This window comes from Physella acuta, unplaced genomic scaffold (genome assembly GCF_028476545.2).
Source record: "Physella acuta isolate Inbredline_101_S28 unplaced genomic scaffold, ASM2847654v3 ptg000833l, whole genome shotgun sequence".
Lineage (NCBI taxonomy): Eukaryota > Metazoa > Mollusca > Gastropoda > Physidae > Physella > Physella acuta.
In genome coordinates this window covers 60224-71271 of record NW_026732351.1, presented here as the reverse complement: position 1 = coordinate 71271, position 11048 = coordinate 60224, and the positions used below count along the sequence as shown (strand labels likewise).

General features: G+C 40.0%; 1 protein-coding gene across 1 annotated transcript; it reads left to right on the top strand.

Annotated features, from left to right (window-relative positions):
* Positions 1-131: 131 nt before the first annotated feature.
* Positions 132-10737, top strand: LOC131951857 (serine protease 55-like). Its single transcript, XM_059314260.1, has 9 exons — positions 132-293; positions 1290-1385; positions 1937-2038; positions 2705-2921; positions 3616-3713; positions 8736-8894; positions 9535-9659; positions 10222-10328; positions 10563-10737. Exons 1-9 carry the CDS (start codon positions 212-214, stop codon positions 10567-10569), a joined length of 993 nt encoding a protein of 330 aa, XP_059170243.1. The 5' UTR covers positions 132-211; the 3' UTR covers positions 10570-10737.
* The last annotated feature ends 311 nt before the right edge of the window (positions 10738-11048 follow it).

The following is an 11048-nucleotide window of genomic DNA, read 5'->3' as shown; positions in this document are numbered from 1 at the left end:
TTGACCACATGTCGTCTAATATAAACAACGTTAGACAAAAGCGTCTGCATGTCCTCAAATAGATTTCCAATAATAGCTCGGTGAATTCCCGAAAACATGTCCAAATCTCATCACACATGCGGCTAGGCTAATCGTTAACACCCAGGGCATATTTTCTTCCATCACTTGCTTGTTTAGCCAGTGCTTAGCTCAAAATTTAAATTTAAAAAAAATGTCTCACATTTATAAAATTTTAGTTGGTTTATTTTTTATATTCTTCTTGTGCAAGCTTTCCGAAGCCGCAATCTGTAGCAGTAAGTACTATACGAACTTTTCTTTGCGTGATCTGGTTTTTGTTGAAATATTATCATACTAATGAATAGATCTATAACGGAGTGTATGACATAAGAACATACATGTCAATCCTTGTGACACCACTGCCAGGACCACCTAAACCATAAACGTCAGAAAATGATCTTTATAATTTGTTAAGGACAGCTGGCAATATATTTCTAACTTAATGAGATTTCAACGTGATCTTCACTTAAATTAATCTATCACTATTAGAGAATACAAGGCTTAAAGTTTAAACCATCGTGATCTTGTAGTAAAAACACTCTCAGATAGTGGTGACGTTCCCTTTTCGAACCTGACGGTCAATAGTGCTAGTGAAGTAGAGTTCACCTGTTCCTGTGACCTCGGCACCTTGGTCGGCGCTATGCCCAGCCAACTTTACTATCCATAACGTGAGTTAAATCCCCATCAGCGCCGGATGGACACAGTACCCGACTTGAACTCGGATTCGAATTCGAGACTTTCGGGTTAGCTATTTAGCGCTCTACCACTACGCCACGCCGTCCTAAACCAACACATTGTCATCTAAAGTGTCTCTGAAACAGTTGATATGAAGTCTTGGTAGGAAAACAACAGCAGGTGAAAAATTATATCTGGAGTTTAATACATTATTCAATAAAACGTAGGTATACACAGGTCAGATTTTAAAATGTATTGTTTTAGTAATTGTCAAGATTTTCTGGGTTCAAATCTCTTAATAATACCAAAATGATCCAGTAATAAATCTTAAAAATCTCATAAAAATCCATTACAAGTATCTTAAGCTTATTAAAAAAATTATACAAATCTTTAAAACGTGACAGAAAGATTTATATTGAACTGCGGATATTCAAGTCATAAAAAAGTTACTTACAAAGTACCGTCATCATCATTATATTATTGAAGTTGGTCAGGTACCACAACCACTTCCGTGTTTGTTACTATAAATAAATTCCTCGCTTCTCCCACGTGTCCAGAGTTCATGCTAGGTGGACCTTGTGCCCTGGTCCAGGGAACGACGACCACCACGACTAAAGCACCGGCACCACCAGACAGCGCTTACTGTCTACTAGGTAAATCTGTATCTGGGAGTCTGTCATAGATTTAATGTAGTTAATGATGTATTGGTCTTTTTATGTGATTGTGTGGTGATTGATTTAATGGAGGGGGGGGGGGTATTAGGTGTTTAAGGAACTGTATCACTCAGTATTAATTGTATATTGTGAGGTTTGACGGCTTCAACATTTTTCAAAAGTATTGAAAGCTACATGGAGGCACCAGTCACCCCCCTCTAGCTGTTATTTGAAGTCAGAGAGCTGTCATTCTGAGGGAGGGGGGGGGGTCCATGAAAGGGGGGGGGGCGGGATTACAGCCCTCACCTTCACCCCTCCCCAACATTCCCTATCTACGCCACTAGCTTGTTAGCATTGATAAGTCATTTTATATTGTAGCTCTTGATGATTTTTCAGCACTTCGCTCGTTAATATTTTGTAGGTAGGATAGGATAGTGGGTGGTGGTGGTGGGAGAGGAGAAAGAAAAAGGGGCTTGCATTTAATTGTCTTACATATAAAGATATTGACTGGTAACCAGTTGTTGATAAACTGATATGTGTTTGTCTCTTAGTATGTGCACAGGGGCATGACGATGTATTCGCCACCTACTGCAACTGTGCAGCTACGACAACAACAACAACGACAACAACGACAACAACAACACCACGACCAGGTAGATCAAACTATTTCATCCAATACAAAAACAAGTTAATAAAAAGTCTAGTGACAATTTAAGCGCAATTTCCTTATGTTATCCATAACAATTTTAAATTTTTTGTGATCAAACGAAAGGATATTTTTTTGCATTTTTTCGAGGTTTTTTGGCTTTTCCGGGAAATCCAGGAAGGAATACCGAAATTTTTTTTGCCCACAATCATCCTTGGAACTTGCTTAACATATTTGCTTTTGAAACTAGTCCTCGATATTGCTTCGTTGAGGAGGAGATACGACTTAAAGCTGCGGACACACATCCATCCATTGCGGACACACATCCATCCATCCATCCAGAAATGACAAGTTAATAATCGCAATTCCTGTAAGGAAATTGCGCTAAAAAGCCATTAGTTATTGGTCTACCGATATTCAAGAAATAAATCATTTTCAAACCATTATTTATTGGTCTACCGATATTCAAGAAATAAATATTTTTTAAACCATTATCTATTGGTCTATCGATATTCAAGAAATAAATATATTTTTTAAACATCTGTTGGTCTACCGATATTGAGGCTTGAATACAGAGTCGAATTTTGTAAACTTGATTTTTATTTTATAGAATTTAAATAAAATTTAAAACACACACTTTACCCATCCCCCTCCCCACCGTCGTACCCCCCAGAGACGTGCTACTACACGAGAAACAGACCAGCCCGGCTCCAGACCGTGGCGAAGAGAATGTTCGCGGCTACAGACATCGCCACGGAGTGCGAGTATCCGGGAGTTGTCGGCCTTTACAAAGACCCGGATGGTGCAAGTGAAAGTATCATGTGTATGGGCACTCTGTTGGAAGAGGACAAAATACTGATTGACGGCTCCTGTTTACAAATGGCTCAGAGGTTAGCAGGGCAGTTACGGTTGGTGGGTAGATGGTGTGTGGGGGCACACAAACACAAGCATACAAATATGGATCTTTTCACTATATAGTACTCAACATTAACCAGTGTTTATTTAAGACTTATTTCTCCGGTTGGGGGGGGGGGGGGGGGGCTTTTGAAACTTTCGGGGTGTACTAAATTTTTCAGTGGGTGCGGCGGGGGGGGGGGGGGGTATAAGTATATATTTTCTATATAAATTAGATTTTGTTCTGGTGGAAGGGGGTGGTAGAGGTACTTCGGGGGGGGGGGGGAGGGGGAGGGGGAGAGGTTGCCCCTCGAAGAGATGTCTGAATGAAAAACTGACAATAACCAACCCCTCCCCCAATCAAACACCTGTCAGTTTAATGCTAATTTTGAGATATCCCCGTAAACATCCAACTCCAATAATAAAATCAGACTTGCATGTTATTTGCACTGAGTCCCGTACATATTCGAAACATTTAGAAATACGCTAAATATTTCAGTATGTGTATGGTTAGTGGAAGATCTAGGATTTGGATTGAATACAGTATCGATATAATCGATAGCGGTTTAAATTACTTGATGGCGTATATAGTGTCACTGTTTCGTTTAACAATAGGTCTTAAATGATGTTTTATGCTTTAGTTGTTAAATACAAAAAAAACCAAAATGCTGATTTATGTTTTTGTTTTAGTGTACAGCTCTACGCCCTGGTCGAGTCCTACAACCAGACAGATGTCTCAACATCATCTCCTGTTGTTCTTGCTAACACAGCTCAGAAGTTAGATCCAAGTATGTTAGAGTAACGTACAATTACAGTAACCAAGGGCATGTCGTGTTATAGCGCAGTAAGGGGTAGAAGGGGCGTTGGCGTAAGCCACGAATTTAAAATATGATCAATGTGATCTTTTCCTAAGAAATAAGCAAAGAAAGGCGCAGATAAAGAAGTCAGATTCTGAAGATGGGAGAGGGAGGGTACTATTTATAACTTTTGAAACAAATAAAATGGAGATTTAAAAAGAAACTATGATTAAACTAAAATAATAAATCTCATACGGGGTGTTCTACTTGGCGAAGACACGGAGATTTACGAGAACTTGTTTAGAGATATTTGAATAAACCACACTTTCAGCATACTGGGTCAGTAGCGTAGCGAGGGGGGGGGGGGGGGGGGCGGGGGGGGACATATGTCCCCGGGCGCCGACCTTAGGGGGCGCCAAAATAGGTTGGAAAAATAAATTGAAAGGTTGAGGGGGTGCAAATCGAAAAGTTTGTCCCCGGGCGCCGGGAAGGGTCGCTACGCCTCTGTACTGGGTACGGTGGCCGGAAAGAACCGCAACGGAAAAAAGCGCAACGGAAAAAAGCGCAAATCAAAAAGCGCAACGGAAAAAAGCGCACACGGAAAAAAAGCGCAAAGAGAAAAAAGCGCACACAGAAAAAAGCGCAAAGAGAAAAAAGCGCAAACGGAAAAAAGCGCAAAGAGAAAAAAGCGCACACAGAAAAAAGCGCAAACAGAAAAAAGCGCAAACGGAAAAAAGCGCAAAGAGAAAAAAGCGCACACGGAAAAAAGCGCAAAAAGAAAAAAGCGCAAACGGAAAAAAGCGCAAACGGAAAAAAGCGCAAACGGAAAAAAGCGCAAACAGAAAAAAGCGCAAACGGAAAAAAGCGCAAACAGAAAAAAGCGCACACAGAAAAAAGCGCAAACAGAAAAAAGCGCAAACGGAAAAAAGCGCAAACAGAAAAAAGCGCACACAGAAAAAAGCGCAAACGGAAAAAAGCGCAAACAGAAACAGAAAAATGCGCAACCAGAAAAAACACAACGAAAAATGTGCAAAAGATAAATTTAGCACAAAGACCATATGGACTAGATGACACATTTATACATGACTGTTAGGGCTGCTGTGAGAGTGTCGTGTTTGATCACGTGATCTACTACCATTTAAAGCGTACCACTACCATCTGCATTCCCATCACCACGATACAGGCGATAATCACTTTACACAATGCCTATTATTTTCTTGGTCAATAATTATTCAACTACTATTCTCGTATAAACATAAAACTATCGACATTACACGAAGTATCTTTCACATTCTCCCTAGTCCGAACTACCTAGCTTGCATACCATAACAACCCTTCCTATGGCAAAACATCACTCTCTTTCTTCCGTGTCATCAAACATGCATTCGTCATATCTCTCGTATCAACATTCATTCGCACCAAAATAACAATTTTGTATTTAATATTTTTTCACATCATGACGCACCTACCTAGTACCTACTACCCACCTACCCACCTACCTACCTACCTACCTAACTACCTAACTACCCACCTACCCACTTACCCACCTACCCACTTACCCGCCTACATACTTACCAAACTACCCACCATAAAAGTATCGGCGAAGTTCGTAAGTTTCGTAAACTGTACTAGACATCTTTTTTTTTAATGAAAATTCATTGACATCATTGACATATGTTACATATATGTTACATTTTGCGACAACCTTAATTAGTGCGTTGGGCTTGTATGAAAACTCACTTCGAACTAACTCAATTACATGCTATTTATTTTAATTACACGGTAAGCGTCACCCAACTGTTGTGATGTGAGGTGAGGACAGGTTCGACAATAAACCAACACGAAAGTACGAAAGAGACATAGACTGCCTATTAGAGAATGGACCCCTTAACTTTCCTAACCCCACCATTTATTATAAGTAAAGTTTCCCTTTCCCTGACGGTCTATGGGGCAAGTGAAGTAGAGTTCACTTGTTTCTGTGACCTCGGCATATGAAGAGATAGTGTGGTCAGCACTATGCCCAGCCGCCTTTACTCTCCCTAACGTTAGTTAGGTACCCATCAGAGATGGGTGGACTCAGGGACGGTCTGCTGGCTTGAACCCGGATTCGAACTCGAGACTTACGGATTAGCAGCCCAGCTCTCTACCGCTAGACCACTCCGTCCCGTACCATTTATTATACCCTACATAATCTCTAAATTTCCTGCGCTAAATGTCACTTCCCTCCCAATCGTTCCTATTCTACAGAATTGTGTATACTATTTATTTACATTCTTTAATCTCAATATAACTAAAATAGACTTTTGTTTGAAGGGTAATGAAAACATGTAAACAAAAGGGACGCTACTCTAAATCTATGCGAATACTTATATGCAGTGGCGTAGGCAGGTGGGGTTTATGGGGGGTCATAACCCCCCCCCCCCCATAGACCCCTCGATATATATATATATATATATATATATATATATATATATATATATATATATATATATATATATATATATATGCACATCGAAAGTTTGAGGGGGGGGGGGGGTACAATCGACAGTTTGAGGGGGTGGGGGAAAGTCTGGAAGAAACACTGCATGTAGCCTATATAACAGAAGAGCTATGGTTGTTTACATCATTTTGCATTCGTCCGGTAAACATTTCAGTAAAATACCTTAAAAACCTTCCATAACCTTTTTATAAAGAAACAAAGAGAGATGAAGTTTTATAATAACATCAGGCTACATGCAGTGTTTCTTCCAGACTTTTTCCCCCCTCAAACTTTTGATTGTACCCCCCCCCCCCCTCAAACTTTGATATCCATCCCCCCCCCCTCATACTTTATATAATAGTATACACAATTCTGTAAAATAGGAAAGATTGGGACGGAAGTGACATTTAGCGCAGGAAATTTAGAGATTAGGTAGGGTATAATAAATGGTGGGGTTAGGAAAGTTAAGGGGTCCATTCTCTAATAGGCAGTCTATGTCTCTTTCGTACTTTCGTGTTGGTTTATTGTCGAACCTGTCCTCACCTCACATCACAACAGTTGGGTGGCGCTTACCGTGTAATGTTAAAATAAATAGCATGTAATTGAGTTAGTTCGAAGTGAGTTTTCATACAAGCCCAACGCACTAATTAAGGTTGTCGCAAAATGTAACATATATGTAACATACGTCAATGATGTCAATGAATTTTCATTAAAAAAAGATGTCTAGTACAGTTTACGAAACATACGAACTTCGCCGATACTTTTATGGTGGGTAGTTTGGTAAGTATGTAGGCGGGTAAGTGGGTAGGTGGGTAAGTGGGTAGGTGGGTAGTTAGGTAGTTAGGTAGGTAGGTAGGTAGGTAGGTAGGTGGGTAGTAGGTACTAGGTAGGTGCGTCATGATGTGAAAAAATATTAAATACAAAATTGTTATTTTGGTGCGAATGAATGTTGTTACGAGAGATATGACGAATGCATGTTTGATGACGCGGATGAAAGAGAGTGAAGTTTTGCCATAGGAAGGGTTGTTATGGTATGCAAGCTAGGTAGTTCGGACTAGGGAGAATGTGAAAGATACTTCGTGTAATGTCGATAGTTTTATGTTTATACGAGAATAGTAGTTGAATAATTATTGACCAAGAAAATAATAGGCATTGTGTAAAGTGATTATCGCCTGTATCGTGGTGATGGGAATGCAGATGGTAGTGGTACGCTTTAAATGGTAGTAGATCACGTGATCAAACACGACACTCTCACAGCAGCCCTAACAGTCATGTATAAATGTGTCATCTAGTCCATATGGTCTTTGTGCTAAATTTATCTTTTGCACATTTTTCGTTGTGTTTTTTCTGGTTGCGCATTTTTCTGTTTCTGTTTGCGCTTTTTTTTCCGTTTGCGCTTTTTTCTGTGTGCGCTTTTTTCTGTTTGCGCTTTTTTCCATTTGCGCTTTTTTCTGTTTGCGCTTTTTTCTGTGTGCGCTTTTTTCTGTTTGCGCTTTTTTCCGTTTGCGCTTTTTTCTGTTTGCGCTTTTTTCCGTTTGCGCTTTTTTCCGTTTGCGCTTTTTTCCGTGTGAGCTTTTTTCTTTTTGCGCTTTTTTCCGTGTGCGCTTTTTTCTCTTTGCGCTTTTTTCCGTTTGCGCTTTTTTCTGTTTGCGCTTTTTTCTATGTGCGCTTTTTTCTCTTTGCGCTTTTTTCTGTTTGCGCTTTTTTCTCTTTGCGCTTTTTTCCGTGTGCGCTTTTTTCTCTTTGCGCTTTTTTCCGTTTGCGCTTTTTTCTGTTTGCGCTTTTTTCTGTGTGCGCTTTTTTCTCTTTGCGTTTTTTTCCGTTTGCGCTTTTTTCTCTTTGCGCTTTTTTCTGTGTGCGCTTTTTTCTCTTTGCGCTTTTTTCCGTGTGCGCTTTTTTCCGTTGCGCTTTTTGATTTGCGCTTTTTTCCGTTGCGCTTTTTTCCGTTGCGGTTCTTTCTGGGAACCACTGGGTACAGCTGGGTTTAACACAGGGCTAATGAACTTGGTGTATCTGGAATAGTTCTACCAGAGGGGCCTGTGACTATGGCCCACATAAGACATCGTATAAATATGTCATAGCTTGTTATAGCCATTAGACAATAAATTAACAATACATTATTTAACAACGTACTAACACTAATCCACACAACAACGTACTAATACTAACCCACATACACTACCTCTAATCCATTTGCAGTAATAATCTATCTAACACTAACCTAACCCAAACCTTTTAACGCACTAACATTAACCCAAACACACTAACCCACTAACTCAATAAGCGATCACCACTATCCCAATAACCCTAACCCACTAACACTATCCCAATAACACTAACCCACTAACACTATCCCAATAACACTAACCCACTAACACTATCCCAATAACACTAACCCACTAACACTATCCCACTAACACTAACCCACTAATACTATCCCACTAACACTATCCCATCTAACCCACTAACACTAACCCACTAAGACTAACCCATCTTACCCTCTCACCCACCTGACCCCTCCCCCCCCCCCTCAGCCCAGTCAAGCAGCCTACTGTACACCGTCTCACTGAGCCAGCCCGTTGTGTTTGACGCCGGGTGTGTCCAGCCGGCCTGTGTCCCTAACGCCAACATCCTCACCTCCCAGATCGACTTCAACGACTGCCGGTTTGTGGGCTACGGCGACACCACTGACAGTAAGCGACACTTTACGCTCTGTAACACCGTGCACATATCATAGGGATGGTGTAGTAAACACCAGTGGCGTCACTAGGTGGGGTGACACCCGGTGCGGTAATACAGGGTGTCACCCTCTCCCCCTCTTCAGACGACGTCATTACATTTCATACACTAAAACTATAGCAAATATGGTATCACCCCAATCCGAAATTCTTCCCCCCCCCCCCCCGGGTCTAATGAAGTATGTAACTTCGATAAGTTATTAAACTAACTGGAAAAGTAGAGTTTCTCTTTAAAATTAGCTATTTTCTTTCTGGTTTCACCCCCACCCCCCTGGATGGTGTCACCCAGTACGGGCCGCACTCCCCTCCATCCGCTACTGTCTTGCGACGTTACCTGTCAACACAAGCAATAACACAATATAACAAACTGACCCCTTCGTGTTATTCAAAAAGTGATGATACATACATTAAAAGTTATATATTCTTGTAAGTTTTCGATGTAGATATATGGTGTTTTATGCTGTATGTTTAATTAAACGATCAACTAGAGTTTAAGTATTCAATCTGTACCTCAATTGTAAAGTGAGCAGTTTGAATGTCTGCTATAATTACATGCATGTTGTTGTACTTGTCTTACTTAATTACATCGTCACAGCCATGTCGTCATCAAGCAAAACGCTCCTGGAGGTGAAGGTCAAGGTCAACGCCGGCAGCATCTGTTCCAGAAATTTTACCTTCACCCGGGCCGATGGGAAAACAACAAAAACGGGACCTTGTATGGTAGATAATGTTGTATTTTTGTTGTATGATAGATGATGTTGTAGTTATGTTGTATGGTAGATGATGTTGTAGTTATGTTGTATGGTAGATGATGTTGTAGTTATGTTGTATGGTAGATAATGTTGCAGTTTTGTTATATGGTAGATAATGTTGTAATATTGTTTTAAGGGGCGGACACATATATTCTGGGAACTGAAGAGAAAATATGACGAATAATTGCTTGCATGTATTTTAAGATAAACACTATTTCCATGGTGGTTTAATACAAACTAATTGTAATGTACCCAAGATTATCTAGCTACTTTAAAATATAATTTTTTAAAACTATAGTTCTAAGAATATCATAAAATGGAAGTATTTTTTTAGCCTAACTGTTTAGTTAGTGAGTAAAACTGCTTCCATTAGTTAATATTTTAATGGCTTTAAAAATTGTTGAACTATGCTGGTCAGTGACCTCCCCGGAAAAAAAATCCCAACCCCCTAGTGAGAGAATCCTTTCCTGAATGTTAAACACACATCTAGGTGTAGAGGTAGTTACAACAGTTATTGATCTTCTCACCAGAGTGATCAGGGGGCGCCACTGATCTGTAGTCATTTAGAAACCAAGGAATGGATCACCGTTGGTGTCACCATACAGGTGGCGTTCACGTGTTCATCAGCTGGCTTCCGGTGAGTTGTTTACATTAGTTAATGAGAAGTTAAGGTATTCACTATTTAACTATCAGAAACGAGCCGACCCGCGGTGTATCATAATTATTTATTCCAACTTTTGGCCGAATTATTTATTCCAACTTTTGGCCAAATTATTTATTCCAACTTTTGGCCAAAATATTTGTTCAAACTTTTGGCCGAATTATTTATTCCATCATCTGCTAACCCCTCCCTCTCGTCTGCTACATGAAGGCCGTAGCGACCAGTCTTTTAGCAGATAACATTGTACACAACTTTTACGACGGGCTGCAGACAACCAAGTACATCCCTACATAGTAGCCAAGACAGGTACAACGGCCATCACGTGACTTGCGGTGTGTCACATTCCGGTGAAGTCAAATTCAACTTACGATGCTATTTAACTTTATAAAATGTTGGCGTTAAGGAAAACATAATTCAATAAAAAAGCAAATAAATATAATTAAACCAGTTGTATTTCAATTCATGTTCTATTTTTTTAAAAATCTGTGTGCATATCTAAAAAGATTGAGCGATAGAACGCTGGATTATATTCTAGAAATTTGAAAGAAGTTGAGTCGACAGTAATTTCTACTTCCTTGCTTAACGCTGTTTCAGCCCAGCCCGGTTGAAGAACTGAGTTAGTCAATTAAAAAAAAGTGGATTGGCAGTGTATGAACCAATAATATTCAAACAGACAGTACGCTATACAGCAATTTT

What these genes read in the sequence shown, in the direction of transcription:
- LOC131951857 (XM_059314260.1), top strand. Translation starts at nt 212, where the DNA reads ATGTCTCACATTTATAAAATTTTAGTTGGTTTATTTTTTATATTCTTC. An exon ending in CGAAGCCGCAATCTGTAGCA is followed by an intron (nt 294 to 1,289) that starts GTAAGTACTATA and finishes CCACGTGTCCAG; the next exon opens with AGTTCATGCTAGGTGGACCT. An exon ending in CAAAAACGGGACCTTGTATG is followed by an intron (nt 9,660 to 10,221) that starts GTAGATAATGTT and finishes TCTTCTCACCAG; the next exon opens with AGTGATCAGGGGGCGCCACT.